Raw genomic sequence first — 16,671 nt, 5'->3', positions numbered from 1 at the left:
ATGAGAGAGTTTGCTATATATATAAAAAATATCTAGAGGAAATAACCCGTAAGTGGGTCACAAGTGAGGAATCCAAGGACAAGACAACACTGGAGATGGTTTGGTGGTGTTTTATACTAAGTACTTGTATCCGGTATTATTGTAGACCACCACTTAATAAAAACTAATTGTGCATAGATATGCATTGGTCCAATTGAAAATAATATAGGCCTTCTGCCTTGGACAATGCTGACTTGTTAAAGGTCTCCTGACAATTGAAGGTGAATGTGGGGAAACCTGGCAGTCGGTTTTTAATGAGGTATTCCAAGATTGAACTAAAAAAAATTTTATTTAAAGGGAAACTCCCACAAAACTTTACAGACAAGCAGGGTGTGCGGGAACATTATAAAGAAAGTATACTTACTGGTCACTTTGCCCCCGTTGCTTCACAGTCTTTCTGACCGCTGTCATATGTAATTTTCGGTGAGCATTTGGGCATATTGCTGCTGAAATGTCCCGGCCTCTCTGATTGCTCATTCAGACAGTCAGTGACCGGCTAAGCAATCAATCCATTAACCGGGTATGTAATATTTTAGCAGCTGTCAGAAGTCAGTAACCAGTGATGCGGGGGCATAGGGATGAGTAAGTATATTTTCTTTGTTATGTTTCACTTCCCGGACCCCCCTGCCTGCCTTTCATTTTTACGTTTTTTGGTACATCCCTTTTAAATTAAAAAGTAAAAATTTCAGTAAGTATAAGTAATGTATATTTTTTAGGTTTAGCAGACTTCCGGCAATATATAAACCTTTTTCAATCCCAGAATACCCTGCAGAGCCTTCACTGGAATAAGTGTGCATTACACAATGCCCATTTAGTCTTTGTGAGGACTGTCCACTCTGGCCAAGGCATTAGAATACTGAACAGAGGGCCGCCTTCTATTAAATCATAATTTCCTAGTAGGGTATATAAGGCTGGTTTTGTAAGCTGAACAGCCTGTTTAAAGGGGAAACACACTTAAAGGGCCCGGCCATACATTATTTTATTTTTTTTAGTCTTAGGTGTCTCAGAGCTCCAAAATGGGAGCCAATGTGTTTGGCAAAGCAGCTGTATTTCAGCTATTAATATTTTATCCTTCCTCCAACAACTAGAAGAGAAGACCCTTGACCCCCTGTCTCTTTCCATCAGCATGTCCGTGTTAGGCTATGTTCACACAACGTTTTTTTCAGCTCCATTTAAAAGAACGTCCGTCATTTTGAGTCTAAAATAACGGACGTCATTTAGCAGCCTAACCTCCTACATTATTTTAGTTTGGAGTTACTAATTGGCCTTTGGATGCGGCTTAATTGAAAAGTCCTTTGAATTTAATAGTAAAAACGGAGAAAGAACGGTGACAAAAGAAAAACTGTGAACAACTATTAAAAAACGTCCAATGTTTGCAAAAGACGTCCGAAAATAATTATCACGTTCGTTATTTTGATGTCCGCGGTAAAAATGTCCGTTATTCAATACATTGTGTGCATTGGATGTCCGTCTTTCCATTGACTTCAATGCATTGCCAGTGCAGTCAGTTAAAACGTTTGTTTAAATATCAAAATCGGCCGCCTTTTCTCTATTTTTGACGTTGTGTGAATATACACTGTCAGACAAGCACACTTCTGTGGAGAATATGGGTGCCTCCCAAAAAATTGTATGGAGTGAAAGCACTCAGGCCTATATAACTGTTCCTCTCTATGGTCATACTGGTCAGGAGGAATAACAGACCATGGTCCCCTATTCTAGTCATTGGTAGGGATTTGACTGCTAGGCTTCCCACCAATCTAGTATTTATTGCCTGAAAAAAAATTGAATATTCATGGCTGGAATCTGCCTTTGAGTGTACAGACAGCTGTAGTGTATCATAACACTTGCATAGTTCATTAGTAAGCTGGTGTGACTTAATGCTGGAGAAGTGATTCTGACATAACTGGGGCATTTCAGTATAATTGCAAGCAAGATCTCGAGGACCAAAGAGTGACATGAACCATAAGATGTGTTAGAAGCAACACCAAAACATGCAGCCCGTATGGAGAAACAGCATGCAGAAGCTTCTACATCTGGAATCGGGAGCGACTCAGGTGACAGGGGCGGCTGATTCACAACATCAAGTGACAGAAATGGGTACTGTCAGTCCATTTGTTTTGCACGTTTGAAGCATATTTTTCTGCAGTGAGTGGATGAAATTTGTAAAAATTTTTATCCACTATGGTTGGTACCATAGACACAGTGGATTTTTTCCCAGAAAATCATTAGAGAATCCATCATATGTAAACAAACACTCAAATTGTCCAATCTGTTTTTATTTAGAAATGTTCAAATATTGACCCTTTTACGACCTGGGGTCTTTGATGCCTCAATGTTCAGGTCGTTTTAGGATATTAGCTTATGGGATCATAATGATCCCATAAGCTGATGTCCCTATGTCTGCCCCCTCTCCTCTGTCCCCTGTCGCTGTTACAATCTTGTGACAGCGGCAGGGGAGAGAAGGGAGGGGGCAGAGTTCACGGCTACGTGCCCTGCCTTGCCTCCCTCCCCCCGCCTTCATCCGTAGCCGGGAAACCGGAAGCCTGAGGCTTCCGGTTTCCATGGCTACCATCGGTGCTCTGCAGATCACTCCGCAGAGCCCCGATGGACACCGGACAGAGAATTCTCCCTCTGTAGAGGGAGAATTCTCTGTCAGGAGCCCTATAAATGCTGCGGTCGCGCTGACCACAGTATCTATAGGGTTAACTCTCAACACTGGAGCGCGGCTATCACTGATAGCCTGAACACCTGCCGCAGATGACACAGGCGCAGCTCCTGCGCCTGTGTAATCCTGGATCGTAAATTAACGTTGCTGCAACATCAGGTATAGTGTATATATCAAACACATAAAACACGTATACACAATTTTTTATGACAGCAAAAAACGTCACAACTCCTGAACCAAACGGCATAAAATTTAGCTGAACGGTCATGCGCCTTAGCCACTGTTTCCACCATGTTGCCCATTTCCCTCAATTCTGCAATCCACTTAGTTAGTGATAGCACAGTTTGCATTTTCCAGTGTCTCGAGATCCTAGCAACCGTCAACATGTGTCAAAGATAGATGCACTGCTTTATATGAGACAAGGACCCCGTGATTAAAGACCACAGAGCCAGTTGGGGTGTATTAGAAATATTTCTCTCAGATTATAAATTGCCGCCTACAATATTACCGCCTACAATATTGCCGCCCACAGCATATTATAAATTATAATCTACAAAAATAGATTATGAATGGTAATCCACAGCAGCAGGTTATAAATGGTAATCCACAGCAGACGGTTATAAATGGTAATCCACAGCAGCAGGTTATAAATGGTAATCCACAGCAGCAGGTTATAAATGGTAATCCACAGCAGCAAGTTATAAATGGTAATCCACAGCAGCAAGTTATAAATGGTAATCCACAGCAGCAAGTTATAAATGGTAATCCACAGCAGCAGGTTATAAATGGTAATCCACAGCAGACGGTTATAAATGGTAATCCACAGCAGCAGGTTATAAATGGTAATCCACAGCAGACGGTTATAAATGGTAATCCACAGCAGCAGGTTATAAATGGTAATCCACAGCAGCAGGTTATAAATTACAACCCACAACAACAAATTTAATATTGTAACCTACAATACAGTCTCTCACTAACAGCCACACTGTTCACTCTGTATCCCATACGCAGGCCTGAGTCTTTCTTCCGGGGGAGAGATGCCTGATAAATAGGGGGAAGGGGTAAATGGCTTTCTTGCTGATACAGAACAAGGGGAGTGGGTGTCCTCCAGTTCTGCCTGTGTCTCTCTGCTGGGCCGGGGTGGTCCTACCTACAACCAGTGTGTGCTTAACCACCATCATTATGGGCTTAACAAAAGCTTAAAAACCTTTAAGGGTAGAAAACTCAATTTCCCCTTGAAGATAATAAACACAAGATTGCAATAAATATTTGAAAATCTAAAACCACAAAGGATGTTATCATTCTCACTTCCTTCCTGATCCGCATAAACTTGGTAAGCCAGGAAATTCACCTGTTTCCTTGTGAATCAGGCTCTCTGCAGGGAAGACAACACTTAGAAACCTTCCATCAGGCCCCGCAGAGTAGTGTCTGTGTGTGAAGCAAGACTTCCCAGCATTCCTAGGGCAGAAACATAACGGACAGCGTGGTACAATATTCAGAATCCGAAGAGTAGTCAGAGGTACAAGAGCTGAGACCAGATATAACCAGGTATGTTTATACCGAGATTAAAGGGTTATCCAGTGAAAATATTTTTCCTTTTAAATCAGTTGGCTTTAAAAAGTTATATAGATTTGTAATTTACTTCTATTTAAAGATCTCAAGTTGTCCAGTACTTATCACCTGCTGTATGCCCTGCAGGAAGTGGCGTATTCTTTCCAGTCTGACACAGTGCTCTCTGCTGCCACCTCTGTCCAGAGCAGTTGAAAATCCCCATAGAAAACCTCTCTTTCTGCGGACAGTTCCTGTTTCGGACAGTGGAGGCAGCAGAGAGCACTGTGTCAGACTGAAAAGAAAACCCCATTCCCTGCAGGACATACAGCAGCTGATAAGTATGGAAAGATTTGAGATTTTTAAATAGAAGTAAATTACAAATCTATATAACTTTCTAAAACCAGTTGATTAAAAAAAAATTCGCTGGAGTACCCCTTTAAGATACTGGGTAAGTTTACATGCTCAGGTGAGACTAATTGCTAGCAAGGACTACTGGACAACCTTATGCTGCGTTTACACGTAACGATTATCGTGCGAATTTGCGAATTGGAACGATAATCGTACGTGTAAACGCAGCGAACGACGCACGATAAATCGTACATCGTGATCTTTCATCAGGTCAGCAAATCGTCCATCGTACGCAAAAAATTCGCAAATCGTTCCGTGTGAACAGTCGTTCGCCGATTTAACTAATGTGTGAGATAGGCTTAAACGATCGCAAAACGATCGCAGTGCGAATTTTAGTACGATATATCGTACCGTCTAAACGCTGATCGTTATAAAAAAAAAACGTAAATCCGACATCGCTAATCGTACGATCGGGCCAATAATCGTTACGTGTAAACGCAGCATTACCCTTTTATAGGAGGCCAGGGACACAGTCCAGCACGTGTTTGGACCAGGCACACAGAACACAGGCTGACAAAGCAAAGAATGAGTGGAAAAGCAGGATGTCATTAACATAGCAAAACGAAGGTTCATTGTTAAAGGGGTTATCCAGCGAAAATCTTTTTCTTCCAAATCAACTGGTTTAAACAGTTATATAGATTTGTAATTTACTTCAGTTAAAAAATCTCAAGTCTGCCCATACTTATCAGCTGCTGAATGTCCTGCAGGAAATAGTTTTGTTGTCAGTCTGTCAGTGCTCTCTGCTGACATCTCTGGCCCAGACAGGAACTGTCCAGAGCAGGAGAAGTTTTCTATGGAGATTTATATAAAACAGAGACACCATCACGTGTCTCAACGTCAGTGTATTCTAGAACATTGCCCCCTGGGAAATCAAATATGCAAAAAAACACTGCAGAGACACCATCACATGTCTCGACGTCAGTGAACTAGCCAGACCTTCCCTCCGGGAAGGAACAACCAAGCCAAAGCGAACTCCAGTCAAGGAAACCACCTCAGCAAGGTATCCATCCACAGACAGCTGTTTCGGGGTTTTTGCCCCTCATCAGTGTGGAGTAGGTTTCTGGCTAGTGGGAGCAATGACTAGTAAGTGCATGCAAAAGGACGCTGGTTGACCTCAGGGAGATCAACCAAAACACCGCAGAGACACCATCACGTGTCTCAACGTCAGTGTATTCTAGAACATTGCCCCCTGGGAAATCAAATATGCAAAAAAACACTGCAGAGACACCATCACATGTCTCGACGTCACTGAACTAGCCAGACCTTCCCTCCGGGAAGGAACAACCAAGCCAAAGCGTTCTCCAGTCAAGGAAACCACCTCAGCAAGGTATCCATCCACAGACAGCTGTTTCGGGGTTTTTGCCCCTCATCAGTGTGGAGTAGGTTTCTGGCTAGTGGGAGCAATGACTAGTAAGTGCATGCAAAAGGACGCTGGTTGACCTCAGGGAGATCAACCAAAACACCGCAGAGACACCATCACGTGTCTCAACGTCAGTGTATTCTAGAACATTGCCCCCTGGGAAATCAAATATGCAAAAAAACACTGCAGAGACACCATCACATGTCTCGACGTCAGTGAACTAGCCAGACCTTCCCTCCGGGAAGGAACAACCAAGCCAAAGCGTTCTCCAGTCAAGGAAACCACCTCAGCAAGGTATCCATCCACAGACAGCTGTTTCGGGGTTTTTGCCCCTCATCAGTGTGGAGTAGGTTTCTGGCTAGTGGGAGCAATGACTAGTAAGTGCATGCAAAAGGACGCTGGTTGACCTCAGGGAGATCAACCAAAACACTGCAGAGACGCATATTTGATTTCCCAGGGGGCAATGTTCTAGAATACACTGACGTTGAGACACGTGATGGTGTCTCTGCGGTGTTTTGGTTGATCTCCCTGAGGTCAACCAGCGTCCTTTTGCATGCACTTACTAGTCATTGCTCCCACTAGCCAGAAACCTACTCCACACTGATGAGGGGCAAAAACCTCGAAACAGCTGTCTGTGGATGGATACCTTGCTGAGGTGGTTTCCTTGACTGGAGAACGCTTTGGCTTGGTTGTTCCTTCCCGGAGGGAAGGTCTGGCTAGTTCACTGACGTCGAGACATGTGTTCACTGACGTCGAGACATGTGATGGTGTCTCTGCAGTGTTTTTTTTGCATATTTGATTTCCCAGGGGGCAATGTTCTAGAATACACTGACGTTGAGACACGTGATGGTGTCTCTGCGGTGTTTTGGTTGATCTCCCTGAGGTCAACCAGCGTCCTTTTGCATGCACTTACTAGTCATTGCTCCCACTAGCCAGAAACCTACTCCACACTGATGAGGGGCAAAAACCCCGAAACAGCTGTCTGTGGATGGATACCTTGCTGAGGTGGTTTCCTTGACTGGAGAACGCTTTGGCTTGGTTGTTCCTTCCCGGAGGGAAGGTCTGGCTAGTTCACTGACGTCGAGACATGTGATGGTGTCTCTGCAGTGTTTTTTTGCATATTATATAAAACAGAGACACGGTTCCTGTCTCGGCCAGAGATGTCAGCATAGAGTACTGTGTCAGACTGAAAATAAAATAACATTTTCTGCATGACATACAGCAGCTAACAAGCATGGAAAGACTTGAGATTTTTCAATAGAAGTAAATTACAAATCTATATAACTTTCTGAACCCAGTTGATTTGAAAGAAAAGATTTTGCTGGACAACCCCATTAAATGACCAGAGGGATCTCAGCAGGGAGGAGATAGGTGCGTCTGCTGGCCAAGAATGACATCTGGCATGTAAGAGCAGCATGACAGGGCCACGAGTATACTTTCTTTATTATGTTCCCGCACCCCCCTGCCTCCTTGAAATTTTTTACTTTGGTGGAACTTCTCCTTTAAGCCATACCTAGCAGGTTCTGGTTAACGTAAGTGCCGGGAGAGGCCATTGTACAAGCATTAGGCCAATCCATAGACCCCAACCTGACCGAGGTAAAATGTGTCCATTGGCCTCTGTTGGGACCATATAGCATAGTGCACACCTCTGTGCCATTCCATTGAACTGGATCCAGTAAAGACCCAAATACAACACAACTATATGTCTAAAGGATGCCACGAGGCTTATAACTGGGGTGCCCCCTCCAACATATACATCCAATGAATGGCGTCCTCAGTCACCTTGGGTGTCCACCATCGAGCTTTCCGTTCATAAGGGAAACCACAATGTACTTGTGATTCCTAGTAAATTTGGTTGTCTATAATAGGGCTCGAGTTCGGGCTTCCTGTGTGATATCCGTAGTCTCTGGATTGATCTGCGGTTATTGTGCGGGCTTTATGAATACTCATGAGGATCGAGCTTATCAACTCATTTGGAACCAATTATGTAAACATTTCTTAAAGGCTTCCTTAACACTTGTAAACAGCGAGTCTTACAGCAAAGCATTGCTCTCATTTATTTTCCGAGAGCTTCTGGTTTGTGGAGGAAAAACAAAATCTCACACTTCAAGCACTGATGATCTTGACACCGCAACATAATTCACAGTACATCCAAGTCAGCTTCTTGTAGAGCACATGTGCTATTGTTGTTGCTGTTATTACTTACTGGTGATATGCAATGACAATGTGCCAGGTTCATAGTGTCTTCGGTTTTTATTTATTTTTTTCTTTGTGTCACATTTACAGTGAACACAAAAAAAAAGAGCAATTATTATAAAATATATTTTTTTAAAATATTTGTCGGACAAGCAGCCAATGTAATTTACAAGCAAGCCCTAGGTGCACAGGCGTTATATGACGGGGTTTTTATATGAGAGTCTCTAAGCCATCCCCTCCCGGACACATTTACAGCTCAGACGTCTAGTAATAAGCAGGGTGGGCAGTGTCAGAGCAAGTTGCATTTAATTAAGGCACAATGAATGCACTGGAAGCTAAATCCATTTAAACTAATGTCACATTATGTCAATTTACTTGACGAGGCATGGCAATCCTTCTTGGTAATGGCAGGTTGCAATGCTGCTTTGTATTATTAATGATAGACTGCAAATCATCAGTGTTCCTTACAGGGAGGGGAATAAAAAAAGAAAAAGGTTTTGGCTAGCGCCGTACACTCAGGGAGAACACTTCGAACATGTAGACACGCGTGCCTGGTTTTGAAGGAAAGCATATTTGTGCCTGGTAGATTGTTCAAGAACAGTTCATCCTTGTGAAAACATTACCCGGGTAACTCTGCCAAGATCACTGAATGCATGGGTTATCTGCCGGATGAGGTTTGTCTTCATAAATCACTCTGACTTGCTCTTTTTTTTCTCTCTCTTCTCCGTCAGGTTTTGATTAGTTTTTGCCCCTCTTTTGACTTTATGTATCCGATTATACTGTAGCACAGTCCCATCAAGGAGCAAAATCTGATTTTTTTTTAGGATTTTTGAATAATTGCTTAAAGGAAACATCCACCTTTTGCAGCTATATTTTTTTTTCTTACTTTAGTGAAGAGGCCCCCAATCTTTTTGGACTTCGCGAGTAAAGCCTCTATTCCACGGGCTGACTGTGAGGAGCAAATGAGGGCTATTAGCGCTCGTTTGCTCCTCGTTCTCCGCTCGCTGCCACCACTATTCCACACGGCAGCAGCGAGCGGATGAGTCTGGGGGGTGCCGCGGGGAAGTGCAGGGGGTCTGCCCGGGTGATCGTCCTGGCAGCCCATAGCATACAGCAGCTTATGCTGCCACCACTCCTATTCCACGGAGCGACGGCAGCAGATCATTGCTGTGTGAGTTGTTTGTCTTTCAACATGTTCGCTGATTGAAATTTGCGATTAGCATTATATCGTACAAATTGTTTGGTGGATACCAAAGGGGACATTTCTGAAAGTCCTGCCCTAGGTGTATGCCAAGGAGAAGGCACAGATTTGTCCCTTCTCCCTGGCTTACACCTGCCATATCCAACGCTCGCCCAGTGGGCAGGCCGGGGGGCACAGCAAGGTGGGCAGGAGGCTTGGCCTCCTCCCGTGCCGCATTAATAATAATTTACACCTGCTCACAGGCATAAATCATGATCCAAATATACACCTGCTGGAAGCAGGTGTATATTTGGTACACCGTGCGCAGGTTCGGGCGCCCGGCCAACTGGATTCACTAAGAAGCGTGCACCTCTTAGTGAATCCAGCCGTGGAAAAGGGGGTGAGGCCAATTTTAAGACCGGCATACTCAAATCCCCCCTTAAAAATGTCTGCAGTTTAAGGGGTAGTCCCATCTCAATTAACAGTAGAGCATATTGAGTTAAATATTTTTGCAAATTTATCTCCTTCTCCTGATATGCTGCTCTTTCCATCTAATTGTTGACAGCTTATTGTCTAGGTTACCGACTACCACTCTGCTCTAAAAGCAGTGGTCTGACTGGTGTGTAGATATAATGTACAGTAGATGTATAGAGCTAGTGTATGTATACTGTATAACTATTTATACCCCAGGCAGACCACTGCTTTTAGAGCAGAGTGGTGGTCGGTAACCTAGACAGTGTGCTGTCAACAATGGGAAGGAAAGAGCAGCATATGAAAAGGATAAGGACAAGTTTGCTAAATTAACATATTTGCACAACTATTTAACTTGATGAACCCTACACATTTAACCATATAGGAGATGGAAATACAGCTTTAAGTTAAATGCCAATGCACGTGGTTATAACTTATATGAAGGAGGTCAATAGCCACATGTTACTCCCAAGCCACTGATTGTGGAACTCATCTAGTACATGTAAAATAAAAAATAAAAAATGAAGCAGATTTTCAGATCTTTCCATTTTCTTTCTGCAGCTGCTATGTAGCTCTGTCTGTCTCCATGGTCACAGACTACAAATAAACCCTGTGCAGTCTTCTCATGCAGTCTTACTCTCTTCCAACTGTTCCTTTCCTCTTAGTAACTCACATTTAGCAGATTAGAAAAAAAGCCAAGTATGAAAATATGACTGTAGAGTCAGACTGCATCAGGTTTGTTTGTAGTCTGTTACCATGGAGACACATAGGGCTGCCTACTGGCTTTGGACACAAAAAGGTTTCATAAAATGTGTCTTCTGATACTTGTCTATCTGTCAGAAGCCTTGAGCTTTAAAGGAGTATTCCAGACATACAAAACATTCTATAATAGAGTGAGGGTGTTTTCTCCAGTCGCTCATGTCAGTTACAGTGTCAACTTTACCTGTTACCTGATTGGACACTAGTGCTGTCACTCAGAGATGAGAGGAGGAGCTTTTGGCACATAGCATGGAGAGCCCTTCTCCTTTACACTTTCTGTAACGTTGGCTAGGACATCTAGTGACCTTTTTCTTGATCATATAGGTTATGTGACCGCATTACACGGTCATGCCCCGGTCATGTTTTGTTATAATTGAGTCTTATTTTTCATCCAACAGCTGTCAAGTTCTGCTACTTTGGAAGGTAAAGGGCAGCTGAAATTTACCTCTGGACGATGGAGCCCTCACCACAATTGTATCCAGGTGGCTACCGCTAATGACACAGCCATCCGTGGCTGGGACATAAGAAGTATGAGGTAAACATTGAATTTGTTGCTCATAAGAAATATTTGAGACATAAACTAGACAGTGAAGGAGCTCCGTTTCGTAAAGGGGTTATCCGGCGATAACAAATTTTTTATATGTTGCTGCCATATGAGAAAAAATAACAAACATGTTATGCTCACCTCTCCGCCCTACCCCATTGTCCGGTTCAGTGTCAACGGTGTCCCCCCACTGTCTGTAGCTGCCGTTACATCTGGGACAACCTCGTCTTGGGAGTGACAGTCCACTCAGCCAATGACTGATTCAGATGGGATAGTGCCACGCCAGTTACTGGCTGAGCGGGCTCTCACTCCCGAGACAAGCTTGTGTCAGAAATAGTGGCTGACGCCAGTAACAGCGCACGTTAATTCTAAGTTTCTCTAGCACTGAGTAGTTACGTGGGATGTGCAGAGATGTCCTATATAACTTTATAGGCCCACCTGTAGGTAAGCATTAGAGCAGAAAATACATTTACAAGCCTATGATCCATGCTGTAAAGTTTCTGTGCCGCCGGAAATATCTTTCCTTGGCCTCAATAAGTAATATTAAAGGGGCTTTCCATCGAGGCTAGAAAAAAAAAAATCTTGTTTTTCAATAATAAGTGTATTGTATGTATTTACCCAATCATGATATTGCCTGCAGGTGAATGTTAGGCCTTATTAAACTCAAGGAAAGGACTCAACGCTGCTGCCTGCTCTGCATTTACATCCTGTATAGTTCGTCCACAGGGCGATTATCAGCTGAAAACGCCAGTATCGCCCTGGGCTAGCAATCAGCTGATGGAAAAGCAAACAGTAGTTTGTTGGCTGATAGCGCCATTCTGGCATGCTGGCGTGTGCCCTGCAACCCCCCTCCCCCCGCCCAGCCCGTCAGGTCAGTGCGCCCTGCAAAAAGCTCCCCACCCATCAGGTCAGTGCACCCTGCAAAAAGCTCCCCACCCATCAGGTCAGTGCACCCTGCAAACTCCCCCCTGCCAGTTACGTCTGTGCGCCCTGCAATCCCCCACCCCATCCAGCATGTCAGTATGCTCCCTTCTGCTCTTTCCAACATGGTGTAAAGTGAAACAGGCTCAGTTGCCCCTAGCAACCAATCAGATTCCACCTTTCATTTTTTAAAGTCTGTGAGGAATGAAAGGTGGAATCTGATTGGTTGCTAGGGGCAACTGAGCCACTTTCACTTTGCCCTATGTTGGATAAATCTCCCCCTAAGAGTCCAGTGGGCTGTCCTAATCAGTGAGATTCTGCCCAGTGGATTTCAACCAATAAATAAATTTATACTGTATATTTTCCTACAGATAAAGCGATCTGCTCATCTCCTTCTGCTCTATAACATAATATTAAAACTGCAGTTTCACGGTGACAGGTTCTCTTTAAGCAGATTTTTTTTTGTGTTATAGGAAAGGCCATTTAAATTAATTTTGCAGATTAAAAAAAATTTCAATGCAAAATTTACATTTAATAATAAAAAAGAAATTAACCAAATTTGACTTTTTTGGAATGGCAAAGTTTGCAGTAAATTTTTTGACGTAAAAATATTTTTACGTTCTGATTACGGTAAAATAATAGCAAGTTTATTCCCTTCCTTTATTTTGTCTTGTCTTCTTTCATATGATTTCCCCTATTTCTCTCATTTCTTTCTCGCTGTAACCTGCCAGATGCTCTCATTTCTGTATATGATTATTATGTGTGTACGCCGTCATAAGACAACATTGTTAGAGCATCTAATAAGGAAGATTTTTTTTTTTTTTTTTCCCCCTCCAGTTCTGGTTGTGATTTTGATAAGCGGCGGAGTGATGTTATACACATGCGTTGCTATGGCAACAGAGGTCTGTGCAAGCTTTTTTAAGATACCGATTATCCCCTTTGCACACAGTAATTTATCACTAACTGAGGAGACAGATCTTTGCTATAGCGGCTGTTGCCTTAACAGTGGGGGGAGATTTTTATATTCAGATATATGTGTCCTTCTTTTACCTGAAATACAGACTGGCGGATATATTTGTATAGCAGTGTTTTTAGCTCGTTTAGAAGTCACAAAACAGTACAGAAATTTATAGGTTCGTTTAAGGTATTTTATTTAACCAAATTCCTTTAGTCCTGACAATCTCGAGGATGTCTTGGTGCCGCTAAAGGACGATCTGGATGAACAGGATTATTAGGATTGGCTTATATTCGTCTTACGAGGATATGGTTGGTTGGATAGTCTTGGTGCCTATATACATCTTCAATAGCTATCGGTCAAACCGTTTGGCTTGGCCAAATGTCCATGTGTTCTGAATAGAGAGACAGTGGGAAACTCTGCGCTAGGCAGCTCTGGTCGCTGCCTATCCACCCAAAAACAAGAAGGTCGGCCTTTGAAAGCCAACGTGCTTGATCCTTCTCATCTTTAATATATTTTTTCGGGAAAAGTCTGTAGGCCCCCATACATATGGTCCCAATAAAAATGGTGGGTTTCAATGACTTTTCACTGGTCACTCAGCAGGAAAACAAGGATGTAAATAATTCCAATCCAAAAGAAAATAGATGAGGGCACTCACCAGGTACGTGATCTCTTCTTTATTTAAACGTGCATTAAAAACTTACGGACATCCTGGGCCACATCATAGACGCCAAGCACTAACGAAGCGTATCACCCTGCTTCGTTAGTGCTTGGCGTCTATAATGTGGCCCAGGATGTCCGTAAGTTTTTAATGCACGTTTAAATAAAGAAGATATCACATATCTGGTGAGTGCCCTCATCTATTTTCTTTTGGATTGGAACTGTATGCCTGCTATATTTCTTGAGTGAGCACCAACCAGTGATCCCCAGAAGTTTTCACTAAGTCTAGTGATTTTGGCAGTACAACGTAGCTCCTAAGCCGTAACAAGCAGCAGTGCCGGTAGCTGTGTACTCTTTCGGAAGCGTTAAGGATGTAAATAAGCACTTGACTAGATAGGCAATATAAAACAGAAGGTCAGCACTAATATCCTCTTTGTACCAGGTACCGCTTGGGGAAAATCGGGACGAGCTCACTCATAGAAGTTACTTAAAACCAAAGCACAAATGAGAAACCACACTCACCATCCGATGTTTTCCTGTCGTTATTGATCTATATCAAAAGTACATAGAGATGGTGTAGACCTGCAAAGGACAGACGCCAATTCGGGGATGGTAACAGCCGGTTTTGCGCTGTTGGAATCGTCCGTTGAAGTGCAGCAGTGCGAAACTGTCTGTTACCATTACTTAACTGGTGTCTGTCCTTTGTATGTCCACACCATGTCCGTGTATTTTTGATATGGATCAATAAAGACTGGAAAGCTTTGGACAGTGAGTGCGGCTCTTTCACTTTCTTTATTTGAACATAACTACATAGGGCTTCCTGTCAGGAATCTGGGCATGTCGCTTTCAGTTCCATTATCTTGCCAGGTATAAGTCCAGATATAAGCCTGTTTGTACTCTTATTCATCTATCTGTACTCTCTTGCATTCACCTACTCTGTTTAACTGACATCCAAAAGATGAAGAGGACATGGGCTGGGCTTATTTGGGCCTTTGCCTTGTTGGTGAACGCCTACTGGGCACTTCAACCTCATTTACATATGAACATAAAGGACTTGTCCCATTAGTGACAGCCCACTTAGCACTCTGCTTAATAGTGGTTTTACACGGAAGGATTTATCGTTTGAATTTGCACGATAATGATCGATTTTGAACGATAATCGTGCGTGTAAACGCAGCGAACGATCAAGCGACGAGCGGGAAATCGTTCAGTTTGATCTTTCAACATGTTCTCAAATCGTCGTTGATCGTCCGCAAAAAATGCACAGATCGTTCCGTGTAAACATTCTTTCAACGATTTCACCTATGTGTGAGATAGGCTTAAGCGATCGCAAAACGATTTTTCCGTACGTATCGATGTATCGTATCGTTCCGTCTAAACGCTGATCGTTAGAAAAAAAAACATTGTTCATTCAAAATCGTTAATCGTTCGATCGGGCGAATTATTGCTCCGTGTAAAATCACCATAAATCAGTTATTGCTCGGGTGGGCCATCGCTGGTAGGGTCCATCACTGTTAAGAGTCCATCGTGGAAGTAGGAAGAAGAATGCCAAGTGGGTGACCAGAAGACATCACAGGAAAAGCTGTGTGAGACCTAGGCAGGTGAGTATATCTTCTATTTTTATACTTTTTTTTCTGCCACAGCGAATAATAACATTTTTTAGTGCTTAGATAACCCATTTAACGTTTGCCCTGATGATCACTACCATGTGTCAGATACCTCCAGTTCTAAGGACCTCCAGGCACACGCTCTGAACAGGTTTAGTGCTCCTTTAATTTCTTCACTGTAAAGGCTGAGAACTCTGTGCTTTATATGCCTGAGAGTTTTTGTTACTTTTTTTCATTCAAAGCACAGGCATGACCTTGTCTGGGAAATTCTGTCTGCGCGCACACTGAGCCGGGAATAGCCAAAATTCTAAAATATCTTGCTTCCAATTTATTTTATGAAAAGGAAAGGGGAACACTTTGTGGTTAACCCCTTCCTCTCCCATTTATTTAGGTGAATGGGTAAGTGAAGTGGGCTCTGTGCCATTTGCCATTAAATCCTATTTCCTATTTGATATCATGGCACTGTCACTGTGCTGTGTACATGCCCATCACACGGATTGAGTTCTCACAGTGACGGCCCAACCCTAAACTGTTGTACAGAACAGAAATGATCAGCTACCTGTCTGTAAAGGCCTTTTAGACTGTATGTCTATTGGATGTTGACTGATCACCTACATGCAGAAGTTACATTTCAATGTAAAAATTTGGCCAAACTTACAGATTTTTGTGAGACTAATCAATTGTCAACTGTCGGGAAAGAGAGGTAACAAGCATGTTGGATTTCAAAAGCCTTGTCTTGAGAATTTAGCTAGCTGTATTCTGTCCTGATCCGGCTGTTACTAGAGACTGATTCTAACGAGAGGCAGTGGGCAACAGATTGCAGAGTAGATAGGCTGAGTGATTTTTTTCCTAGGGTAAGTGTTCATTTTTTGTAAAGTTATATGTTATGTTATGAGTATGTCAAATATGTTATAAATCATATAGGCCATTACGCAGAGGCAAGTTGTTTGAAAATATAATTACCATTTAAGCCTAAATAGTTAAAAAAGCGACACTTTTCATGTCAGCAAAAAGACGGAAACCACAAAAGAACCATGATAGTCCCTATTACAAATCAGCTGAGTTCATCGGGTGCTATATCAGCCCATAGCACAAATGTGAAAAAATACCCAGGACAAAACATCAGTATTCCTTAACGGATCTGTTTTTTTTGCGTCCATTTTGATCCGTTTTTTTTTTTTTTATAATGGAAGTCAATGGAAAAATAGATCAAAACGAATGTACAAAAACAGTGTGAACCCAGCGTAATCCCGCTTATTGAATAGTAATCATTACCAACAGAACTTTGTTACATTTGTCTATGCAGTCTGTTATTTGTTAGGGCTCTTTTATATGTTGTGCCTGTAATGTTTTTG

At 42.7% G+C, this 16,671-nt stretch overlaps 1 protein-coding gene across 5 annotated transcripts in view; it reads left to right on the top strand.

Moving 5' to 3' along the window:
• The window catches only part of EIPR1 (EARP complex and GARP complex interacting protein 1), a 165,245-nt gene that overhangs the window by 128,509 nt on the left and 20,065 nt on the right, over positions 1–16,671 (top strand). For all 5 annotated transcript variants that reach the window (XM_069973049.1, XM_069973050.1, XM_069973052.1 and 2 more), the window contains one exon: positions 11,028–11,164. In XM_069973049.1, the coding sequence (XP_069829150.1) occupies positions 11,028–11,164 (137 nt within the window). The remainder of the gene's footprint in view (positions 1–11,027; positions 11,165–16,671) is intronic.

The sequence above is a fragment of the Dendropsophus ebraccatus genome, chromosome 6, assembly GCF_027789765.1.
Source record: "Dendropsophus ebraccatus isolate aDenEbr1 chromosome 6, aDenEbr1.pat, whole genome shotgun sequence".
NCBI classification, from domain to species: Eukaryota; Metazoa; Chordata; class Amphibia; order Anura; family Hylidae; genus Dendropsophus; species Dendropsophus ebraccatus.
This window is presented reverse-complemented; position numbering and strand designations above follow the sequence as displayed.